Consider the following 26129-nt stretch of genomic DNA (forward strand, 5'->3'; position numbering starts at 1 on the left):
CAACCAATAATATGAATTAATTCTGTTCTAAATTGGAGCAATTTTAACTTTTGTCCCCTGTACAAACTGAAATTGACCTTTGTCCCCATTCTTGCCGTTTTTACCCCAAAACATTCAGTCATAGATTGTCAAAGCCTTTTTGGAGTCTTTATGATCAGACAAATAATGTGGTATAGTTTTCAATATGATTGGAACTTTTTTCAACTTTGACCCCCTGTGTAATGCTTCAATTGACCCCTACCTGGCCGTCTATTGAAAATTCAAGTAGCCAGTCGTCGTCTTTTTTTTTTTTTTTAATCAAAAGAGTAATGTCTGAGGAGTAACCTCCTCAGACATTACTAACTGCTACTAACCTATAAAATTATTCATGGACTGGCACCTCCCTACCTAGCTGACCTAATTAAACCTTACGTACCGTCCCGGGCTTTACGTTCTCAGGATGCAGGACTACTTTGTGTCCCTAGGGTGAATAAGAAGTCTGCGGGTCACAGAGCTTTCTCTTATCGTGCCCCTGTTCTGTGGAATGGTCTCCCTGCGTCAATAAAACAGTCAGATTCTGTGGAGAGTCCAGACTTAAGACGCACTTATTTTCCCTTTCATATGGCTAGCATACTGGTACAGTTTTGTTTTATGCTTTTTACTCTTTTGATTCATGTTATTAGTAATTGGAGCGGGCCGCGGCCTCAACTTTACCTAAATTTTGTGTCTTTTAGTGAAGCTTAGTGCTAGCGGCCGGCAATCACCTTAGTATTTCTTCTGTTTTTCTTGTTGTTTAATCCTGGCAAATTATACAGTATTTTTTGTCTTTCTGATGCCTGATTCTGTTTTTTCTCTGTTTAAGGTGCAGCTCCATCCAGAGATGGGAGTTGTAATTGTGTTGCCGACCCTCCTGTCCTGTGCAACAACAGCAATTCTTGTATATTCGTCCGTGAATTGTTCTGTGAATTGTTCTGTAATTTATGTTTGTAGCATGGCCCAAGCAGAGGGTCCCCCTTTGAGTCTGGTCTGCTTGAGGTTTCTTCCTCAAAGGGAGTTTTTCCTTACCACTGTTGCTCTGGGGGTTGGTAAGGTTAGACCTTACCTGTATGAAGTGCTTTGAGGCAACTCTGTTGTGATTTGGCGCTATATAAAGGAAATTAAAAAAAAAAAAAAAATTCTGAGTATTTGTTCCAAATTTGGTGCTTATTTCACCATTTGAAAGATTCCTCTCTAAATATTCTGTTAACTGCTGCACTCCATGGACCGCTTGTCTACCAGGGTGGTTGCCATCCAGGACCCAGGATTGAGGCACTGCACCAGCGCATGCTCTCATACTCAATTTAAATGTGCGAAAACTGAGTCATCACCAACAGTAAAAGTGGAGAAAAGTGCAAATAATCAAGCAAGTTACAACTGTTTTGGGAAAGTCTAATAAGATAATTCCCGTGAGGTGTACAAAACTATAAAATATTGGTAAATGGATGGTAAATGGACTGCATTTATATAGCGCTTTTCCATCTGTATCAGGCGCTCAAAGCGCTTTACAATAATGCCTTACATTCACCCCGATGTCAGGGTGCTGCCATACAAGGCGCTCACTACACACCGGGAGCAATAGGGGATTAAAGGCCTTGCCCAAGGGCCCTTAGTGATTTTCCAGTCAGGCGGGGATTTGAACCCATGATCTTCTGGACTCAAGCCCAACACCTTAACCACTAGACCATCACCTCCCCCATATTAAACAATCTCACACTGTAAACTAAATAATTCAGAGCATGATTTGATCCCGACCATCATCACTTCTGGTGGGACCAAAAACCGGCGGACTGGAAGATGGTCCATGGCGGGGTAAAAGTAAATGTGAGATGGTACTGGTCCCCTGGACGAGTGGCCGTTTATTTATTTAGAATAACAGACATAATGCAGATTAAAAGAAATGTACAGGCCATTCAAAGTGACCCGAGTCAGAAAGAGGGCAGAACATCAGAAGGAAGGTCAGTCTGATATAACTTAGCTTTGGCACCAGCTGAACTGTACACACTCTGTGTGTGTGTGTGTGTGTGTGTGTGTGTGTGTGTGTGTGTGTGTGTGTGTGTGTGTGTGTGTGTGTGTGTGTGTGTGTGTGTGTGTGTGTGTGTGTGTCAGTGGGGACAGAAGGGTTGAGGTCTGCTTTGGGAAAACGGATGTGTCTCAGGAGGCAGGAAGCCCTGCCCCGTCTTTCCCGTGCTGAGAGAGACCAGAAGGCGGCTCACAGTTACAGCGCCTGGATGTTTGCAAGAAAATCAGTTGCCCTGCTGAATGGACAGTTGAAATATTTTGACTTCTCACTATTTTCCAGCTGCATACTGGATTTGAACATGAATAATTAACATGAGTTCAAAGTTACGACCATCACATTTAATTTTTCGGTATTTACGCCAAAGTCTGCGGTGGCCACTAGGGGGGTGCCACGATACTTTGCCATACGTTGATGCCACCTAGTGGACCTTAAAGTTAACAAACTGACGTGAAATATTAATACAGCGAAGACAGATTCATACTTTAATCAGCTGAACTGAAACATTTTTGGAGGCTTTTTTCTTTGCATACTCACAGGCACCCAAATATCTTAATTTGATGAAATAAGGTGCACGTATTCATATACGTTTGTTCACACAAATAACACAAAGACAAAATGTTATACAGGTAATCAGGCCAAACTCCAAAGGTTTTCAACTGCAATAAAGTTAAAATCACTGTGCAATGATAGCTACGGCATGTTAACGTGCTCAGATGGCATCAAAGTACATCAAAAATACACTTTTGGTCAACTTTGGCACCCCTTAGTGGTCACTGGATTTACCTCCACTCGCCTCCACAAAGAGTATTTCTGGTGTAAAAGATAGGATGTGTCATCCTTATCATGATGTCATGTATAAATAAAGTAGGGGAGATAAGATAAGGCACTTTGCACAGGAGACCCTCGAAAAACACCCCCAAAAAAAACCCACAACAAAAAAAGTGATCTGGCTGACTTTAAGTGTGACATTTAGTGACCTGTCAACTGGTCACTAAATGGGGAACTATGACCAAATACGTAAATGTGTGTCTGTTCATTTGGTGGTAGGCACTTCCTGTCTCAATAGGAGCTTGTGAAAACTGAAACCCCACAGCTCCAGAAAACCACATCCGTATTCCCAACTTTATCCAGGCGTCTGTCCAATAGGTCCACAGATCGGAACGAATGCTGATCAGTGGTGGTCAGGACAAATGTATTCTTCCTGAAAGGCTTACAAAATAATGCCATTATTATTCCTCATCCTCATTTTTATGGAAGAAAACTTGAAGTATTAAACTCAGCTTTAATATATCAATTAAGTATTTTTTTTATATTATGCAAAACACTGGACACCTTGTTTCATTCAGGACCACAAGTTATTTTTAAAAATGTAATAAAAAGTAGTATGGTTGGGGGGGGGGGTCCCTGCTTTTTTTTGTTGTTGTTTGCTGATCCAAAAAAAAAAAAAAATCTGATCTGTGACTTAAAATCCGTGTCCGATCCGAACCATGGGTTTTGTGATCCTTGACACCGCTAATATAACACATTCAGACTCCAGCACTCGTGAATCCTGATCAATCCCTCAAAGATTTACTTGATGTCGGCCGATTGTTCCTTGATTTGACAGAGACTGACCCCGTGGAGCTGGTCTGATAGCGCTAGACCTGGGTCTAAGGCATGGACGTTGTCCACAAACGACAGCCTGGTTCTTGCCGTGCTTTTCCGCAGCATGACTTCTCTTTTGCTGCTTCCCATTGACAAAACATAATGTTCTCATGGTTGAACCAAGAAGGGTAAAGAGACACTCTGGGCTTTTCATGCATCATTAAGTTTTGTCTGTGGGGATTCCAGCTTAGCAGCAGGAAAAACTGTGTTCTGGCAAGCATACGGTTGGGTACACGAGTATCTGGACAGCAACACAACCCTTATAAAATGTTGCCTCTGTACACCAAAACAATGGAGTTGAAATAAAGCAATCAATGACTATCTGAAGCCTGGAACTCCATCAGATGCTGAGTTTTCTCTCGTGAGATGTTTCATTAGGTCTTAACTGCAACTTCCTTCAATTAGTCTTTTGTTTGTGGATGTTTCTGGCCTCAGTTCGCCTTCGGTCGATGAAAACTGCTCTACTGAGTTCAGGTCAGTTAACTGATTATTGCATTTCTTTGCTTTGAGGGTGCTTTGTCTGTATATTCTGGGTCATCATTCATCTGAGCTGTAACGCTCCATCCTGTCAGTTTGGCAACATTTGGTTGAATATGAGCAGATTGTGTGGTTGTATACACGTCAGAATTCACTGTGTTGTGTCCATCAGCCGTCACATCATCAACAAACACCATTGGCAACCATTGTATTTTCCTCTATGATGAATGTCTGATTGATCTGTCCTTTACTTTGGAATGCAAACTTTCTCAAAATGTGCTTTACAGGCCAGCTGGCACCCTCTTGTGGCACTTTTGAGAACGTCATCTCAGAAACAGCTTGCTGCGAGATGAGACTTACTCATTAATGAGCAGAACGTGTTGCACTGTGGTACGGAAGGTCTTCCTATGGAGTGTCCAATTTTACTTGAACAGCACAGCTCTGCTGCAGCAGCAACGTCACATAACTGTGTATATTTAGATTCCAAGTTAACAACGTTAAAACCATCAGCTGACGGTAAACCCGGGATGAGACCTCACACGTGTCAATGATTCTCAGCATGTGCAAAGAATGCTGCACTGAAAACAGCAGCTGTGACGAGTCATATCCAATGTGAAAAAGTTGGGAAAATCTTGATCCGCATGAAACAGTACATGACAAACACTCCTCGGGTTAAAAACAAAAACAGAAAGAGATCAGAACCTCCATTGACGTTTTTCAAAGTGCTTTAAAGCCAATCATAATGCTTCTATTTATTTTTTTTAAAGGGAGCTAAAATTGGAAGTAGATATGTTAGCAGTTACCAAGACATTTTGAATATGTGAATTACGTCCAGTCCTTTTTCTTGACTTGCAGTACCAACAAAACGTTTTAGCAGCATCCCCAGCCACACGTTCTATCTAATATTTAATTACAGTTTTACTTTCCTGTCCTGTCACATACTGGGCATCATGCTTATTCCATGGTTGCAAGCTTAAATCATCCGCCGATCCTGACGTGATTGGCCGCACCTACAGATGAGCAAACCAGGACCCGGTTTCATAAAGCAGTCGAATCTTGTTTCGTCAAATAAACTCACTTAATTAGCTAGTTTTTTGATGTTAGTTGTTGCACAAAGCGCCTAGTCGGCTGAAGTTTCACGTTGCCTGACTAAACTTTTTAGCCTGGTACAGAGGAGGCTAATCTTATTTTAGTTGATAAAACTTCAATGTCTTACCTCAAAAAATAGCAGCTACCATGTACCAGAACTTGATGGAACACTCAAAAACTCCCCTACATCTCTCGTATTCCTTCAAAAGAGTTGCTTCCTCTGCCTTTTGCCATGGTTGCAGCAGACGACTGTCATGAAGTGTTTGTGACAGTTTTCACACGAGTCACTGGGCATCACTGTTACGCTGAACAGCGTTGTGCGCACAAAAGGTTGATGAAAATGTAGAAGAAGAAACTGAAGAGTAAAAGTGCTAAGCACGTCATTCAGCAGTTTGTATGGGTCCATAAATATTAATAAAGCCAGTTAACGAAACAAAGGCCGGATAGTTCATGACAACAACCAACCCAGAAGTAAACAAAACTGTCGTGCATGGAGCCGTCTCTCGGCAATGGCTCACACGAGGCCATTATGACCGTGAAAACAGTCGACTAAGGTAAGACAGCTAATCTACAAGTTTAGCCATCAAAATGAAAAGGTGATTAGATGGATAATGTTGGGTGACTAACTGTAGTCCACTATGAAAGTTTAGTACACTGAAAGATCAGGTTGCTTTATGAAACCGGGCCCAGCTGTTACTAATTTTCAACAATCCACTCGGCATCCACAAACCATCCTGCAGGTGGCACATGTCTGTGGGACATGACATAAGCACAACAAAATTGTTTTTTGTTTCATCTGGTGCATTATAGTTCACCGCAAACAAAGCAGTTTATCGTCATTGTGTGCTCTTCTGAATTTGGGGATTCATGATATGGTGCCGTTCATTATCCCGCAGTTGTTCGTCAATATAGTCGAAGAAACATGTACAGCCATCAAATTCAAATGGCACATCTGTGTGTTCAAAATGATCAAAACAGTCACCCGTGTCTTTGTGAGTAGACTTCACTACTATCACTGACAAACAAAAAGAACGAGCTGGTCAGTAATAATCTACTTGTGCGAACTTAGTGGACAGCTGCCACAAGAGAGGAAGGCTAAGGTAAGCAGCTGTCTGAATATTAAGTCAATTTCAAAATTTTCTTTAAATTTACAAAGATAAATATTCACATGCACCTGTGTAGGAATCCCCTCACAAATGAAAAGTTGAACTTAGAAACATAAAAAAATTAGGCACCCTTCAAGGTAGCAGTGTGTGTCTGGGGATGATGATGCCAAAGCTTTTCATAGTTCCTGCAAATTAGTGAGGACCAATTCAAAACATGTCTTTGAAACACTTGGAATCCTTTCAAACACCTGTGTTTTGAAGATGGGTCTGGAGCTTGTATGAAAAGGAAGCATCATGTGCTGTGCCACCACCTGGTGAAACACTGACACCTGCTGGATGGCTTAGGAATGCGTATCCATATAAAACTATAAACTTCATGTTTAAAGGAAACAGCCAGTGTAGGGTCTGTACGTGCATGAACAAGTACAATATTGCCTTGTTCCAGGTAGGCCTTTTTCTTGGACAAGTCAAAGCACTGAACACTGTCCAGCTGGGTGACTTCAGGAATGCATTTCAGAGTTGAAGTAATACAGCCCTGCCAGACAGAGAAGGCCTAGTACAAAAATAATGAAGCCAAACTGTGACATAACCATCATAATTTAAAAGTGGTCTTTTTTGTAAAATGTTACCATTTTAGGTATAGTTATACGAGGTCTGTGATGAAAAAAGCTGTCCTTTTTATTTTTTCAAAACATAAATGGATTTGATTCATATGTTTTTACGTCAGACAAGGTTGAACCCTCGTGAGCATGCATGAGTTTTTCACGCGTGTCGGTGACGTCATTCACCTGTGGGCAGGCCTTGAGTGAGGAGTGCTCCACCCCGCCCACCGTCCTTAAAGCGACACTACCAGACCAAAATCTCTCATCAGCCATTAAAATGTTTACCGAAAACCAGCTGAATTTATCGAATGGTGTCCACTCAGTTGTGCCTTACAGTTTTTGAAAAAATTTTGATCAAACAAAGCAGCAGTCTCTGAGCCATTCCTAAACAATGAAAAAACGACGAGAGGGTGGGCGACTCCTCACTCAAAGACTGCCCACAGGCGAATGACGTAACCGACAGGCGTGAAAAAACTCTTGCATGCCCACGAGGGTTCAAGCATGTCTGATGTAATCACACGTGATTCAAATCCATATGGTTTTTGAAAAAAATAATAAGGTCCGTTACTTTTATCACAGACCTCGTATATCAGAGTTTCAATATTTCTATTGGTCTCAGTTCAGTCATTGCTAGAAATTATTAGTGCATATACAGTGGTCCCTCACTATAACGCGGTTCACCTTTCGCGGCCTCGCAGTTTCGCAGATTTTTTAGTCCAATTTTGCATGCTTTTTTTTTTTTTTTTTTACAGTGCATTGTGTTCTGCTTCCTCATCAAGCAGGCCGGTTGCGGCACCGTTCTGCATGTCTGTTTATAAGAATCTTCTCGCCCAGAAGAAAAAAAGAGCGGCAACAACTACCTATAACTATGTTCACTCGGAAAAAGGCACCTGCACCAAAGGTGTCACTCAGTGGAAAAAGACACGACAGCGGAGCGGCGCCAGGACGAAGAGGCGCGATCAGAGGAACTGTGAAATACTGGTCAGTCACTATTAATAATTTCTTATGTGTCCAACCTCGTAGGTTGATTGTTAAAATTAAATTTGTTAGTTCTAAAAGCCATCATAATTATTTATAGGAAAACGTTCTATTTTTATTTCTCAAACAAATGTTTGGGCCTGAAAACAGGTTGATCTTATTTTTCTACTAAGGTTTGAACTTTGAGAGTGTTTACACACGAGAGAAAACTGAGAAAATGTTAATGCCTGTTTGAGAAACGTGTATAAAGTGTGTAGTGAGGGGTTTTACAGCGTTAAAACATCTATAATAATTGTAAAAAATAACGCTGACTACTTCGCGGATTTTTTTTACAACGCAACTCCCGCGATAAACGAGGGACCACTGTATACTATAATGTGCTATAGCGTAATGCTTGCAACAACAGCTGGAGGTATCTTCTTTAGTCTGCAGAAGCCTGAAACAAAGAAATTCTGTCCATTAGTTCCTGGTATTATTGAACAAGTAATATAATTATTCTATTGAAGCAGAGTAGGAGATATAGCTAAGGTTCTGACACAAATAAATCAAGGACTTATTCTCTGCGTTCCACTTGGGACAGTTTTACCTTGCTTTAGAAACATGATGCTTTTTCTAGGAAATGACATTTGTACCTTTACAAAAATATATTACATCAACTTTATGGACATTATATACAATTTTGATGGCCATAGTAACAAACTGGCTTACCTTGTGATAAAGTTACATCATTGAATAAAGGGAAACTTGAAAAATTGTGCAATTTTCAAAAAACAACATCCAATCGCAAAAAAAAAAAAAAAAAAAAAAAACCTCTGCAGTATCAATCCCAACACGATAAAGCTCAAAGTTATACTTGTTTCTCAACCAACTGTGTGTTAGTATGAAGCACAAACAAACAAACTGACAAAATACAAGGTTATGCCTTTAACATTCAACTTTAAATGATAATGCTAAATATCAATGTCACACAAAATTGATGAAAAAGTGCAATTTTGGGGTAAATTTCATGCATATCTCTGGAACCGTGCGGAATTTTTCCGTGACATTTTCAGTACCCGTCAAACAGACTATAGGCAACTCACAGATAAATCTGGATGGTGCTAAATAAAATAATGGCTTGTTTATGGCAAATAGAATGCAAATCAGCAGTTAGGCTTCATTATTTTTGAACTAGGCGAGAAGCTCTTGATTTACCAGTTAATCTACCTTTCAGCCCACACCTACCATGCATGGCTGTGGGTAGTGGCTGAAAGAATCTAAATGCAGAGTCTATTTTCTTTGCAGGGTGTGTTCCTCACTCTTAAGGGCAGGCTGAAAAACTCATATCTGGAAGGAGACGTGCATCTTCATGTGGAAAAACAAAGAAAGCAAAACAGTGGAGGTGGTTTATGCATCTGATCTGGATGCGTAGTCGATGCCTTCCTGTATTTATTTCAGGCTACAAAGTCAAACACGCTGAGGAATACTACAGGCAACAATTTCACATGACATTAACATAAGGTGAAATGTTTAAAAGCTAACTTGGAAGCTTCCTAAAAATAGACAAACATAATCAACTGATTTCACCCAAAAGTCACCATGAAGCACTGCATGTCTGAAACAAATTCTAGCACATTTGATAAGCCATGACAATCAATCAATCAATCAACTTTTTTCTTGTATAGCGCCAAATCACAACAAACAGTTGCCCCAAGGCTCCAAGACAAGGAGCGAGAGACTCCCTACACTGAGCATTTGATGATTTCTTTTGTCCCAGCTGTTTCAAATAACATCCAATATGTTGTCCATCCAAGTTCATTTGTCCATTTTGTTCATTTTTGGAATTTAAAAGTCATAACATTAAGTAACAGCACAAGTTGTGGTGTGCACATATGCACACTGAATTTCTATTGGTAAACGCCCTCATGGAAACACTGCATTATAAGGTAAGTTTCAGTTATAGAAAAAAGGTGTGACTTATACTCCAGAAAATACAGTAATTTGATTGATTAAAGCAATGTCAATTAAAATACATAAAATCCTGTAAGTCTTTCAGAGCTGTAGTAGGTACCTTATGTGATTTCTCACACTCGTCTCCTCCATTAATAGTCATTGAGCAGAAGCCTTTCCTCCAGCTGTTAACGACAGCTGGAGAGTTGAAAACTGAACATAGCACCTCCACCACAAAAAAATCATGTATGATTAACGCAATACTCAGCCATAAAAATAATACAACCAATTCTCTGATGAGTGCACGGCATGTCACCACTACAAGTCAAGGCCAGGCGCAGATCAGACGCTAATGTGATGTAATTATACTTTGTGTCACTTAGGACAGTGCAAGAAGCCTGGATATGAAAACAAAATTAAATTTGAATAAAATAAAAAAATTTAAAAAGCATTTTACCTGTCATGTGTCTGCACGCAGTCCCAGGATTTCTTTGTACCATTCTGCAAAATAATAAAATCAGCAGCATAAATTAACAGGGGTAAAACCAAAAACTATTTCAACTTTGAAATATCAATTATTTTATAATATTTCTCACATCTCTCGGGGTGTCCACAAAACTCTTGACAGGACTCCTCCAATGGCATGGGTTTACAATTTTAACAAGATTACTCTAGCTGTCAAAACTCTTCTTTGACAAGAGGTTTGATGAATCAGTAATATATATATATGTGTGTGTGTGTTTGTGTGTAGGAAGAGACTTGTCTTTTTTTTAACCAGTGCTGTCCATGGTGCTGAAGCCCCCATGTGTCACCGTAGATAGGCACCGTAGATTTCCTTTGTAAACACCTTTGATATAAAAATTTTCCTTCATGGATGAATTAGCAGAAAATTTATTTGAAATGACCAAGTATTACTTTTTCTGAAAACTCTGCTCTTTCCCCCCATTCAACTAGAAAAAAAAATAATTAAAAGAAAATAAATTTGGACACACTTTCCAAAACAACTGAATGGGAACACACAGCAAGCTCACATGCTATGACTGGAAGGCATGCAAAGGCACTTAAGAGCTCTTGTACTGGAATCTGTATCGGCATCAGCAGTTGTGTATCAGAATCAGATCAAAATTGGAAAAAAAGTGGATTTTCCCCATCTCTAATTTGGGGTATGACCAACCACTCACTGCCATCTACAGAATGCAAATAAAACAGGGTGCTGGTCACAAAGGCGCTGAAAAAAATTACCTAATCAGGGGTCGAATTAGTACATACATGTGATAGTTTGTGCATGTATTATTCGAGCAGTGCATGTAATTTTATACTGCACTAGCACTGCTGCAAGTAACTTTATCCAAGTTTTATCAACTATAAGCACCAGTAGAATGGAGCAGTAAAGGAATAAATAAGGAAAAAAACAATTTCCAGTGTGTTGTCTCCGTCTTCCCTGCGTTTTATGACTCTCACACACGGAGCGAGTTGCTGTGCTCTATTTGTTGTGGAAAGCTGACAAATGTCGCCAGCAGCACCGTCCCTGAGTTCACAACATCCTCATGAGATGTTCCCAATTCGGGGATTTTCATTATTTGCTGCAGGAGCTCCAGTTTGAGGACCTCCTGCCCCATTCACATGCGCACATGTAAACAAAGAAAAGAAAAAAAAACCTGGCAGCCACTGTAGTTCCTTGCTCTCTCTCCCTTCAAACTCTGTCATCATTGTGTTATAAACCAGTCACCATTTGTTTTATTATACATCTGTGTAGTTAATAAAATTATCTTCGCGGACGATTAGTTTGTGTGCACGTAAAAAAAAAAAAAAAAACTGGCTGCCGCTGCGGTTCCTCGCTCTCTCTCCCCTCAAACTCTGTCATAATTGTGTTATAAACCAGTCACCATTTGATTTTTATTATACATCTGTGTAGTTAAATAAATAAAATAATCTTCACTGACGATTTGTTCACGCGTGCATGTGAAAAAAAAACTGTCTGCTGCTGCTGCTGCTCTCCCCTCAATCTCTCCCCAGAGAGGAAGAGTCTGACACATCAGAAGAGGAGTTTTAAGGTTGATATAAGACTGACTTTTGGTTGTGCAAGTAACTATTTTTTGGTGCAAGTAATTTTTTTTGTTACTAGGACCAGTGCAAGTAGGTTAAAAAATGTACACAAGCACGGGAAGACACAAGCACAGGAAGATCTTCTACATTTCTGCTAAGAGGAAGCACTCAAAAGTCAGAGGTTTCTGGCGAAGCTTGCTTGCAGGTGTCCACTGATATCGATGACAATGTCTCGCTCTCTGGGGAATTCAGAAGGCTAAGGAGGGGGATGTATTTGGTGCCTCTTTTGATGGCATCGAAGTCCAAAGCTGGAGACACAGCATTTCCCATAGGCCAGGCATGGAATACCCTCCATGGGTGGGAGAAGCCTGGAGTCCAAACGTTGTTCTTCTTGATGTTGAGTGTGGTTGGTCACAACCCTGTAGCATAGAGTGTGACGCTCATCCCGGTTAATGAAGAGCTGCTCCAGGTTCAAGGGAGGGATGCTGCACTTCTTTAGGTAGCCTTGAGGTGGGAGCAAACCCACTCAGTTCAAAATCTCCCACTTTTTGCATATATGCGAAGTCCCAGTTTGCCCAATGGAGTTTAGTTCTGCAGCTTTATCGAGGTGAGAATAATGTAAAAATAAAACGTGACGTTTACTGAACTGCTATGATCAGCTAACGTTAGCTTAGCTTTTTAGCACAGTTGATCTGAGTGAATGCTTTAATTTGCAAATGGTTCAATCTTTTTTATTTTTACCAAATAAAGCTACAGCTTTTTTTAGACACCACAAAAGCTCAACTTTAAATAACTTATTTTTTCGGGAGTTTTTTCCATTGTTTTTTTTTTCCCTTTTTTATATATAAACTGTTTAGTGTTTCTATATAATTTAAAGAAATATTTGTATTTGTCCCAATCAGGAACATTGCTGTGAAGACAACCAAACTTCCATTGATGAGCTGACACCACAAAGTCCAGTCGAAGAAACATCTCTGCTCTTCAGCAACACCACCAGATTCAAAACTGCAGAAGAGACCTTCATCTGGTCCAGAGAATCCAGCATAACATCATCTTCTTTCTAAATAAAAGGCTCTTTCAACAGCAAACTATTTATTATTTTTTAAAAAGCTGTTTCATTTTATATTTTAACAATAAATGAACGGATCATTAAAAATGTCAACGAATCAAAGTCAAAAGACATTTGCACAGGTAGAAGCTCTCCACTTACTGTGCTCAAATTCATATTTTAGAAATGACTCTGTCCTGATAACAACATTAAAGGCAATTACATATTTTGGCTAAATTACAAGTTGAAATGACTACTAAAAAAAATTCATCATGAGGTTTATGTCACAGAAATCCTACTTTACAATCACGCTGCAGTCATTGTTAAATTATTTCCTGTTGCATTCATAATAAACATTTGTATTTATTTGTCTGTTTTCCTGGTTGAAATGAGATATAAATAATCTACCAGACTTAAAAAATGTACAAATTTCCATGTTATTTTATTTGTCTAAAAATAAATGTCCGAGGTTCCTTATGTTAAACAAGAAATGATCTAATCTGAAATAACAGGTGGTTTTAATTTACTGATGAAAGGTTTCTAAAGAACCATTTATTGGTTTATTTAGCTATTTTCATTACAAGTGTTCTAAACTTTTTTTAACAGTAATCAGAAATTCTGAGGTAACAACAACAAAAAACATTTCCAAGGATTTTTCTTCAGAAAACTGCTCTATAAATGAGCAGTCCTGTGACACATTTGTTTTGTAGAGATCAGTGGTTTCTGCACCAATCTGTTTTGTAGAGATCAGTGGTTTCTGCCACTAGTCTTCCGTGTTTTGGCCCGACGCATCGTTCCTATTGGACAACGCGGAGGTATGTCACAGCTCAGAGCGTCGAAAGTTGGATTGGATTGAACTTTGACTGCGTCAGCCTGCCAACAAACGGCAATGCGCGCTCCCGTCAGAACCGTCGGTTTAGCTCGGCTTTTGACACGACGCATCTAAAAAGCAACACGTCTCATTGAAAATAATGCTTTTTAGACCAATTTTTGATGCGTCTGACGTATTCAGTGTTAAAGGCCCTTCAGGCATTTGACAGACGTGATGTACCCAGCGATGCTGTTGTTGGATGATGTTGGATTATGCTCACACAACCTGCAGACTGGAGAATGGTCACATGAGGAATCCGATCGGCCCACGTGATAGCTGGGATCCATTGCAAGCAGCGGATATGAAAGGCCTCCAGGCTCCGGATATAGGTCCTGTCGACGGTACAGGACTCATAGCCATAGAGCAGGGTGGAGATGCAGATAGCTTTGTAGTCTGAGATCTTGGTGGATAGAGCGAGGCCTTGATTGAAAAATACATGGTGCGAGAAGCAGCCAAAGGCACTAGATGTTTTCTAGTGAAGCAACGCACATGCAGAAAGCAAAAGTACCACAAAGTATTAGAAGTATAGTGATTGCTTTCATAATAAGGATGAACTGTTGCCAAGACTGCTATCTGGGAAGACCTGAAGTTCCTGATCACCATGAATGCACCATGTGTGCTTTTGCACTGATCCACTACCAATGGGTATTTTTTTTTCTGCTGAGGATGGGTTGTGTGATTATGTTTGTTTTTTTAACATCAGAGCACAGGTTGCTACAGGTTAGTGATACATTACAAGCAGTCTAGGTTTTCATTTCAAACCATGTTCAAAGCCAGGACCACCTTTGAAGCATTTAATGCTTCCACCCGAATGGTTCAGTTTGTTGGTGCCAGGCAATAAAATTATCTTCGCGGACGATTAGTTTGTGTGTGCACGTAAAAAAAAAAAACAAACAAAAAAAAAAAAACTGGCTGCCGCTGCGGTTCCTCACTCTCTCTCCCCTCAAACTCTGTCATAATTGTGTTATAAACCAGTCACCATTTGTTTTATTATACATCTGTGTAGTTAAATAAATAAAATAATCTTCACTGACAATTTGTTCACGCGTGCATGTGAAAAAAAAAAACTGTCTGCTGCTGCTGCTGCTCTCCCCTCAATCTCTCCCCAGAGAGGAAGAGTCTGACACATCAGAAGAGGAATTTTAAAGGTTGATATAAGACTGACTTTTGGTTGTGCAAGTAACTATTTTTTGGTGCAAGTAATTTTTTTTGTTACTAGGACCAGTGCAAGTAGGTTAAAAAATGTACACAAGCACGGGAAGACACAAGCACAGGAAGATCTTCTACATTTCTGCTAAGAGGAAGCACTCAAAAGTCAGAGGTTTCTGGCGAAGCTTGCTTGCAGGTGTCCACTGATATCGATGACAATGTCTCTTTAATGCTTCCACCCGAATGGTTCAGTTTATTGGTGCCAGGCACCCAGAGAGGTAGAAAACCAGCATAACAACATGCTACAGGCCACAGTTATTAAAGTTTCATAGTCCCCATGATGCACTAAACTGCATCTCTCTGTGCAAACCGTATGTACATCATAGTTTTACGATTTTATCTTTTCTTTACTGTACCTGCTAATGACAACAAAAAGTATTAAGTCTCTACTATTATGCATCGCCTACATTTTCTGTGCCTGAGGAAACATGGTGTTGATTTAAATCTTGGCTACAATTATGATCCACCCACAGACCCAATAATGACAGTTTTACTGCAGCAGGCTCATTCTGCTGTGTGCAGAAATGGTTATCAGCAGTACTTAATGTTGAAACAGCAGATTAATAGAACAGATATAATCAGACAAAAAAAAATAACCAACTTAAAAAATGTACCATTGTGACAACAAGATCTAAGCACAACCAGTCATCATGATATCAAAGATTGAGAGAGCGAGAAAGAGATATGCCTTGGGTTTTCAAGATTAGTTCAGAGGGTGTGTGGGGAAGGATATTGTCATGGGTCTTGTTTTGTGTTTTGGGTCTGATCTCCACATTGTCCTGTTTCAGGTGTTATTCTGTCTCTGGCAAATTATTATTCCAGTTTTATTATTATCTGGCTTCTGGGCTCGCATTCCTCTCTCCTTCTCTCTCTTTCTAGTCACTGGCTCCCCTGATGACCCCTCCTTCTACTATCCTGTCTCACGTGTATTCAATCACCTCAATTACCACAGCTGTCTCCGTATTGTCACTCCACTTTATTTTAGTGTCTTCCCCGTCCATCCATGGTGCTGGATAGCTAAACATTTCCCACATTTCTAGTGTCTCTTATCACGTTTCAAGTTTCTCCCATTACAGACCATTTCTGCTCTCCTGTGTTTCTGATTTTGGTCTGATCACTGGGTAAGAGAACTCTCAATTCCTGGCCTTTTTTCTGATAATGAATGATCCTCTGCTAGCTCCCATGAAAGACTGTCACTATGTTTGGACTAATACCATGTATTGCAACCAGTTTATGAATACAGAATTCTGGACTTGAATCAGCTGATCTGTTTTCTGCACTGGGGTCGCACCTTTGCACTCACTAATACATAGATGGGAAACCACACAGAAATGCAGCCCATTTCCTATTTACCTGGCCAATTTAATAAAAATCAAAAAATAAATTCTGCAGTCACATCTGGACAGCTGGATTTATCATTGTGGCTTCTGCAGAAGATACTAGGGCTCCACCTTCTGTCAATATGCATACAGGTGGTGCCTTAAAAGAGTGAAAAGAGATGCTTGGAGACTTGAACAGAGGCAATGTTAGACAATCACAAGTGAGAAGGTGTCATGACCCTTTGAGCACACACCAGCTGCATTTAAGGGCTGTTATTGCCAATATAAAAACTTAACTATTCCATGTCATCAAATATAAGTTAACAGTCAATGTCTTTATAGTTATCAATATAACATAAATGTACTGCATAAACAGACTTGTGATATCAATGATGAGAAATTACTGTGGAAAAAAATGACCATAATTACATTTTTTAAAAATTAAATTGAGAGGGTTTTTAATCCTTTTTTTTCACTAGTTTAGGAGTCCTGAGAGTTATTTGCCAATGTCACACATTCACTATGAATATAAATTAATAATAACTATTTACATAGGGCTTTCCCAGAAACCAAAGCATGAAAGAAAAATCATAAATTTCTTTGTCTTCTCCCTTTCTCACTCTGGGTCACCACAACAGATCGAAGATGGATCCACATGTGATTGGGCACAAATATGAACACCGGATGCCCTTCCTGATGCAATATAGACTCCATAATGATATAATTAGAGCTGATAATTAGAGCCCGACCGATATGGATTTTTTTAGGCCGATGCCGCTAACAATAGTTGGATGAAAAAATGCGGATAATCGATAAATCGGTTGATTTGCCAATAGCTGATAAATCAGCCGATTATCAGCTATATATTATATTTTTTGTTTTTTGTTTTTTATGAATAAAATGTTCTTTTTTGGACCCTTAACAAAAAAGGTATGAGCTAAAAGCTGAAGGTTTGTCCTCATATTGATTAACTTTATAACAGAGAACAATTTCCAAAGTTAAAAAAATGCAATCAAGAATTAAACTTGTGAAATTAGCAAATATATATCCTTAAAAAGAGTTGTGAAATACATCTGATCTTGTACCTCTTGTTGCTGCAACTTAGATATAGGTTCAGGATAAGGAATATAGAGCCTTATAACTTACTTGATGCTTTTGTCAGCCGATCAGTGCAGTGTGACGGCGAACTATGGGGGCCGGTGATGAACACATTTAAAGCAAGGGTGTAAGCAGCTCTCAGTTGAAATGGATCGCCATCTACTGGACAAACGGTGCAAGGACATTTTACATTGCCGACACAAACATTATTTCAGTAACTGTTCTGTTTATGAGAAATTATCGGCGTTCTATCGGGAAAATTTCGGCCGATAGTGAGTACTTTGAAAGGGCTTATATCGGCCAATAATATCGGCCGGCTGATATATTGGTTCGGGGCTCTACTGATAATATGGGGGTAAAAAGGTGTGACTTATGTATGTTTGTTACCTCTTCAAGAGGCTTTTTTTTTGACAGGTGCGTCATACTCCGGCAAAATACCGTACGCCATTACTTCTTATGTCTCTGTCAAGACCATCTCAAGGATCAAAAGGTTTAATTTTATTCATACAAGGCATGTAAAAGTGATTTTAATGTCTTTTTTTAGATTACAAAATGCAGGGTAATAATGTAATGTGTTGTGTGGTCGAAATATCCTAAATGACTACTTCTTTAATCTGACTGATGACCAAACAGGATCACGTTTCTTTTCCAGCTACAATATTTGAAATAACACTCCTGTGCAAGACCGTGTCGCCTGATCCCGTCAGAGCTCACAGATGGTGGGGCTCCCCTCATTACGTGGGCCACTTGCTGAGAGAAAGGGGGCGGGAACAGTTTGAACAGCCCAAGGGAGACGGAGAATCACGTTTGACACGGATTACAACAGAGAGAGATTAGCCCAAGGGGAGAGACACAGAGAGCGAGAGAGAGAGAAAAGAAGGGAAGCAGAAACAGGCAACACAAGACCTTGAAATTAATGTGGTCCCTCTGGCATTGGGCATCAGAGGCGATAAGATCCAGTGTGAATGGGCCATTGTGCAGAGGGGTGTATGGTTCTTGATATTTTATGTGCTTAAAGTGCAATAACGATCTCACACACACCCTCCTGTGCTGCTGGCAGCTGCAGCAGGGGGAAAAAAAAAAAACACACAAAAACTACCACCTTCAAATATAATAGCACTCGTTAAATCCCCGCATGTGCTCTCCTCTTCTTTTTCTATTCATCTTCAATCCTGGCCATCTTCTCACAGCCTCTACGAAGACGCCACGGGCACAAGTTACCACCGTGATCCGATGATTAGCTGGTTTTTACGTGCAGGATTAGGACAAAGGCTTCACATTTAGGTTACTGTGCAATAACAGCTGCACCTGCAGGAACTGATTAGCCTGTCCGGCATAAATACAGCCTGCTAAGTGGTTCTTATCCATCAGTGCAAAATCTGTGTCCGTGTCCAACAGTTAAATCCACATTAACCTTAAATCAACCAGTTTACGTGTTGCATCCTTAACTCTCTGGGGTCCAGGGACTCGCCAGTGCATCCAGCTCATTTTATCAGACCTTCAGAAATTCCTCTTTTAAGGATTTAGTCCAACCAGCATGTTGCCCGTGGGGATCCATGGACGCTAGATTGGGTAGTGTTCATAAAATAGGTAGCTGACATTTTTCAAGGGTGGTAACAAATTATGCAAAGTTTCTATAATGAGTTGGACCGGTGTGCGAGTCCAAAATTTTTTTTTGAAACATAGACCTCAACTATTTTTCGAAGAACTCAACCCTTTTATTTCCTGTTAATTATGCAATTTTTTAATGTTAATTTGCTGCATTAATGTATTTATAAATTGTTTAGGGTCTTGTTATCATATACACACTATTATTATTATTGTTATTTTACTTTATTATTACTTCTATTTTGTCATTTGATTTTTAAATGGACCATAATCAGAGCTGGTATGATTTAAGTCAGGTGATTTAAAATATGAAATCAATGTCAATAAAGATTATAACTAATGATATTATGATATTATTTGTATTGTGTCATTTAGAAGAGTGAAATAAATGAAAATGAAAAAATTTAAATCAATTTAAATCAATAAAAGTCCATAAAAACTAAAATCATGACTTTTTTTTTTAAGAAAAAAAAAGGCTTTTTTTTTTTTTTTTACCAGCCCTGACCACAGTGGAAATAAGTGTTTTCACCTTCTTGTATTTAGAAACGTATTTACAATTATATTATGTACCTACTTTCAACTTACTAAATAAAATCATGCACGCACTCACACTATTAATATACTGATGATTTACCGCCTCCTGCTAGAATGGTGTGTGAATCCAGAATGTAATTATAAGACTAAGATAAACTTTATTGATCTCACAGAGGAGAAATTCACATGTTAATGTCAGCTCTGTCAGGTGGGTGCAAGTAGAGGAAAATGTTCATCAAACCGCGTGTGCAAGGATAAGCAATGATAATAATACTTGTAACAGTACAAGACATAATGCCGTGTTCACATCGGGCGCGACAGGAGCAACAGCAGCGACAGGTTGCCATGTAATCCCTATAGAAGGACGGGTTTTGGCGCCAAGCCACGCGGCACGACGCGATGGAGGCGAATGAAGCGACACAAGTGAAGTGATTATGAGCGATTGCCACATTTGTGGCGCAATATTGCGTCGCGTCACCCTCCTCCCCAAGTTGAAAAATCTGAACTTTTTCGTCTTGTCGCGCCGCGATGACCAATCAGGGACTGAATATGTAGTGACGAGATGTCTGGTAGCCACCCTGTGAGCAGGACTTATTCCTTTTGTCCATTATTTCACAATTATGACAGAGTTTTTGGAGCGAACTGCAGCCCCGCAGCAGGGGGAGCGGAGGCTTTTTTTTTTTACGTGTGTGCGCAAGCGAATCATCCGTGAAGATTATTTTATTAACTACACAGATGTATAATAAAGCAAATGGTGACTGGTTTCTAAACACAATTATGACAGACATTTTTTCCATTATTCAGTGTTGTTAGCTAATATCCATAGTTTCTCCAAAAATATTTGTCCTATCAACATTCCGTTTGGCGGCGTTCATCCTTGACCAAAAATACACAAGCATACCAAACGGCAAATGTCAGCTCTCTGGATTGACTGGATTGAAATACACATTTGCAAATACTTTTGCTACAATATTGGCCCCATACTTTGAGTTCAGCTCATGAAAAATGGGAGCAAAAACAAAAGCATTGCCTTTATAGTTTTGTTCAGTGTAGAAGACAAAAGGTGTTAATAGTGCTTATACAGGTAGGTGTTGTACAGGATTATGTATCGGGGATTATGTAATTAGGAATAATATTCAGAGTGGTTGGGTTCAGTTCTCGCCTGACAATCGAGTGTGGTTGTGACAGCGTGATGTTGTGTCATATTTCTGCTGTCCACCAGGAAACATGTCCAAGGGAAACATTTCATCATCAGCCATCATTATCGCACTCTCAGATACTCTAAAGTAGTCGTAATGAAGCTGTTCCACACCGACGCCTGAGGAAAAGTTCCACCGCAGTGACGTAAACTATACATTTCTGGTTACCGAAGCACTGATTGCAGTTATTTTGGCAAAAGGTGGCACAACCTTGCCTTGTGTTAAGTCAGGTTGTCTGGTTTGTGTCAAAGTTTGAACATCTGAAGCGATTTAAAAAGAGATGTACATAAAAATAGAAGAGATCAGGAAGGGGCAAATATGTGTACACAGCACAGTATCTGGCAGCGTCAAAGAAACACAGACGTCCCTCAGCAGAGACGACCCACGCAAACGCTGCAGGTGCAGACAGTACGCCTGGCTCTGTGCACAGAAAACGTGCACAGCATCATTCTGAGCTTCTCTGAGCTCAACGGGTCTGTGAACATGACGTTGAGCCAATATTCATTTCTGAAAAATGAACTTCAAAAATCATTTCATGATCTACTCAATAAAAATAACTACACTCAAAGTAGTTTTGACAGACAAAATGGTTTGTTTCAGTATGGGTTCTTTTTTATATTCAAATTCCCGTCCTTACATAACTGCTTTCATAATCTGGAATTTTAAAAAGGTACAAATAATCAAAGTGTGTCAATTGTACACAATGAACAGTCTGTCTCTTAATCGTTTTTAATGAGACAAATGTCCGCTAACTTCATGTCATGATTGATCGAGGGAGCAGATGAAACCTCACAAAGCTTTTACAACTGAACCGTATATCAAGACTTTGAAACATTTTTTTTCCAAATTGAGAACAGCATCTATTCTACAACAAAAAGTACACCGAAACATTGACCATTGTCATGCAAGAAAACATCAAATCTAGGGATGAGTCTCCCTTGTGCTTTCTGGGAAACTGTAGCAGAAAGTCACATCTTAAGAAAATCTTTCTCTGTGCCACGCCACCATGAAACTGTAGAACTGATAACCTAAACAATGAAAACTGTACTACACACAGTTTGGACAATCACAGTCACAGAAGGCTGTAACTCCATCAGATTTGTCCAAGTGTCTTGGTGGCTTCCCTCACTTGTCTCCTTCATGCACTGGCTGTTTTTCTGAACTACCTACTCCATACAGATTTTCCATACAGTCTGTATGTCTTAAGGGCCCCTTTACACTAGAGCCCGACCGATATATCGGCCGGCCGATATTATTGGCCGATATAAGCCGTTTTCACAGTACTCACTATCGGCCGAAATTCTGCCGATAGAACGCTGATAATTTCTCATAAACAGAACAGTTACTGAAATAATGTTTGTGTCTGCAATGTAAAATGTCCTTGCACCGTTTTTCCAGTAGATGGAGGTCTGACTCCATTCAACTGAGAGCTGCTTACACCCCTGCTTAAATGTGTTCATCACCGGCCCCCTTAGTTCGACGTCACACTGCACTGATCGGCTGACAAAAGCATACAAGTAAGTTTATAAGGATGTTATTTGTAATAACTTTGCGATTACATTCACCCCACATTTCTCCCGTTTCAGTTCAACTCAGTTTGATTAACTCAGTTTATGTAGTAATGTGTCAAATGTGCTTCATTGCGTCGGTCACGCTTTTTATTAAGCCCACATTGTGTAGACCTTATTTCTAGCATGAAAAACTTTCGTTTACTGCTAAGTGATTGAAACATTCAGATTCACTGGTCATCCAGAAGGGTTCTGGGAATTACTGCCGTTCGCCATTAACCCTCTGGGGCTGACGCCATCATATATAATGGCTGGGACCAAGCTTTACTAAATTGTAAATAACTTTTAAATGATATGAGATAGAAACTTACATTTTTTTTTGCTGAAAAGTTAACTACAGACTTTCGATCCAACGTCGGCCATCTTGGTACTCCTCATAGAAGGTGTGTGATGACGTGTGCAATGTGAGTGTCCAATCGGAATTGGTTCTCCATTACATGGTTTTCGAAAATCCAATCGTAGGGCAGATTTACCTCACGTGAAATGGCAAAGATCGTTTTCAGGAGTAATATCTTACTAGTTGGCCCGTTTGAATAGCCCCCTAACTGCTCCAATTGCATTTTTTGAACTTGAAAATTCTTCTCTGTTATAAAGATAATCAATATGAGGACAATGCTTCAGCTTTGAGCTCATACCTTTTTTGTTAAGGGGCCAAAAAAGAACATTTTATTCATTTTATTCAAAATAATAATAATAATAATATCGGCTGATTTATCGGCTATCGGCAAGTCAGCCGATTTATCGATTATCTGCATTTTTTTCATTCAAATATCGTTATCGGCATCGGCCTCAAAAAATCCATATCGGTCGGGCTCTACTTTACACACACAGAAAGATTGTTGGGTAACCACTGAGTGATCAAAAATTGGCTCGATCTCTCGATCATCTCCCGAAGCCTTGAAAACTCTTTGTAAATGTTTGGGAGATCTTTGTGCACTCATCGTGTGATCACAAATGCCATTTTCAGAGCCTCTTGCAGCGACCATTGAGAGTTTGCTGAACACTCGTTGTGTGACGAGAGATCACTGAGAGATTTATGGATATCACCAAGAGATCCACTGCGATCAAGAGAGATGAGTGAGATTATTGACCTGTTCTTTAAGAGATCTCTTCCCTTCCACCATTCCCTTTACAGAGGGTGGAAATCACTGAGATAAAAAAAAAATGGTAAGATCTCTCAATGATCTTTCAGTGATACCCACGGTCGCCACTGTCTCCTCAAAATTTCTATTTTTTTTTTTTTTAAATGGTGTCACTAACAGGTAGGTAAGATAATTATCATTTTCTTCTGTGAGATTAGTGTGATTTCTTCTTTTCTTTCTTCTGTCAGACTGGAGAGATTTTTTCTGTCAGATGAGTGAATTTTTCTCTTTTTTCCTGTCAGATTGCTGATATTCCCCCGCCCCCCGTCAGGTTAGTGAGGTTTTTTTGTTTATTTTGTCAGGTTGGTGAGATTCCCTTTGGCACAAACAGCTTCGTGACGTCACATTAATCTAAACCATGTGCTAATGATGATGCCTGAGAAGAACCAGCTAGCGTTAGCGTGCTATCTGCTTCGGGCTTGACGTTAACAAATACAAACAGCAATTATGAAAAGTCTGGAAATGAGCGATGTAGCGTGACGGTCAGCGTGGCTAAAGTCACGTCAGTTGTTGGTGTTAGAGTGGCTGATTTTGAGGTTAGTTTAGCCAGCATCATGTTATCAGGAGGCTAGCTCCCAGCATCCAGTAGCCACTGCCGAACGATAACAACAAAATAACTCACCTGGTTGTAGTGCACTCTAAACGGTTTCAAATAGGCAGAGTTGGTGCATGGAACGACTTCAATGTTATTTATTTGTTCCATACTTGAGCTGGACAAGCGGCTGACCGCAGGATAACAGTGAAAGAATGTCTACGGAAGCCTGCGGAGGACACGGGAGTCGTTACGCGTTTGTCAAAATAACAGCAAAACGATGAGCGAGTGAGTGAGCCTATCTTTTGTCGACAATAACTTAAAAACAATAATAGCTATAATGATCGCAAAACTAAATGTCAAGTAGGAAACTGGGAAAAATTGATACACTGAGTTCCGGCGTTCAGCTTTTCATCATGACAGATAAGAAACACCCTCAGTCGTGGATGGTAAATAATGCTTTATTTTTTAGTAATTTAACTATTGTTAGCTGTTACTACATAATTTTAAATTGTATACTGATATATATATATATATATATATATATATATATATATATATATATATATATATATATATATATATATATATATATATATATATATATATATAGTTACTATTTTTTACTCTTTATTTTACTTTGTCTTTTATTTATGTTATTAACTATAGCAATTTTATTGTTATTTTTAATTTATTTATTTAGAATTTGGGGGCAACTTGCCCATTTTTCTATTATGTACAGCACTTTGGTTGACTGCTGTCGTTTTAAACGTACTTTAGAAATAAAGATTGAGTTAAGTATATATATCGCAATGTACACTTAACACAGAATACGAACATTCCACCATTTTTTATTTTGCTGTGGCAACAAAGCACATAGACATGGCAGCTGGCTATTGAGAAAATGCCAAATTGTCACAGAATTCTGTGACACATGGTTCCATTTCTGGATGCAGGGAACCATCAGTATCAACAAATCTGAGTCCACTATGATCGTGGTGACATGGAAGACTCCTGCAATCGCTAAGGTAGCGACCAATTTGTTAATGGTCATGAATGCAGATTCAATGTGAGTGTTGCTGTTACCGGATTAAAGTGCAGCTTTATTTTGTCAGACAGAATTGAAAATTACTTCAGCATTTCTGGTCGGGTGCTTGCGGGGCTGAGATCTTATTGTCAGACTGACCGCAGTGTGATCACTGTAAATTTGCAAAATCTGAATTCTCAGCTGTGAAATATGGGGTATCTCAGGGTTCTGTTCTAGGCCCACTGTTGTTCTCTCTGTATGTACCAGCTCTTGTTCAGATTATATGTACCCACGGTCTTCAATTTCCCTGTTATGCTGATGACTTGCCGATGTACATGTCTGTCTATGTTGGTGATGCTCTTCAGATTGAAGAGCTGGAGACTGGAGACTGAAAAATCTGGATGTCTTCTAATTTCCTGACTTTGAAGGTAGAGAAGACCAAGATGACTGTTGTTGGCTTTACTAGACTGAGAGAGCTTATGGATCATTTAACACTGTCGCTTGGTTATTGTGTGAATCATCAAAGTGAATAAGGTGCCTCTGTGTTGAGGACTTCAGTGGCTGGAGAAGGTCAAAGACACACCCACGTTTCACCTGGCTGCAGCAGATAGATTTTCGAGAGGTGAAGATGAGCTGGTTGTCTGTCTGGGTGGTGCAACAGGTAGACATGGAAAACTTCGAGGTTACCTCCAGGAGCAGGGTTGGTGACGGCAGTCTAGCATTATGAGACTGGAGGTGTTGAACATGAAACCCCAGTAACATGTAACTTTAAAAGATAGACAATTTTGCACAATATGACCCCTTTAGACTACTGTTCAAGGCCTGCACTCAAGTGTTTCTAGTCACACTGTAGTGTGACTTCTTCATGTCTTTATTGTCAATCAGTTGGGTAGCGACAGTGAGGGCAGGGGTAGTGGACAAGAGGCTAAACGTGCTTATTTCCAGTGCAGAAGGCTCTCAGTTTAAGACTACCTGTGCCCATTCTCCACTCTCCCTTCTTACAGTGTATATTTCTTTTTATTACATTATTACATTTTTATTACATTGCTTGTTATATTCTGTTGT

General features: G+C 39.6%; 1 protein-coding gene across 1 annotated transcript in view; it reads right to left on the minus strand.

The window, feature by feature from the left end:
- The window catches only part of nudt14 (nudix (nucleoside diphosphate linked moiety X)-type motif 14), a 36843-nt gene extending 12589 nt beyond the window's left edge, over nucleotides 1–24254 (minus strand). Inside the window, exons 1-2 of the mRNA XM_034162610.1 lie at nucleotides 24128–24254; nucleotides 10321–10364 (exon numbers count right to left, since the gene is read on the minus strand). Coding sequence (XP_034018501.1) covers nucleotides 10321–10364; nucleotides 24128–24208 — 125 coding nt within the window. The 5' untranslated portion in view covers nucleotides 24209–24254. The remainder of the gene's footprint in view (nucleotides 1–10320; nucleotides 10365–24127) is intronic.
- Nucleotides 24255–26129: the final 1875 nt, after the last annotated feature.

The sequence above is a fragment of the Thalassophryne amazonica genome, chromosome 21, assembly GCF_902500255.1.
Source record: "Thalassophryne amazonica chromosome 21, fThaAma1.1, whole genome shotgun sequence".
Lineage (NCBI taxonomy): Eukaryota > Metazoa > Chordata > Actinopteri > Batrachoidiformes > Batrachoididae > Thalassophryne > Thalassophryne amazonica.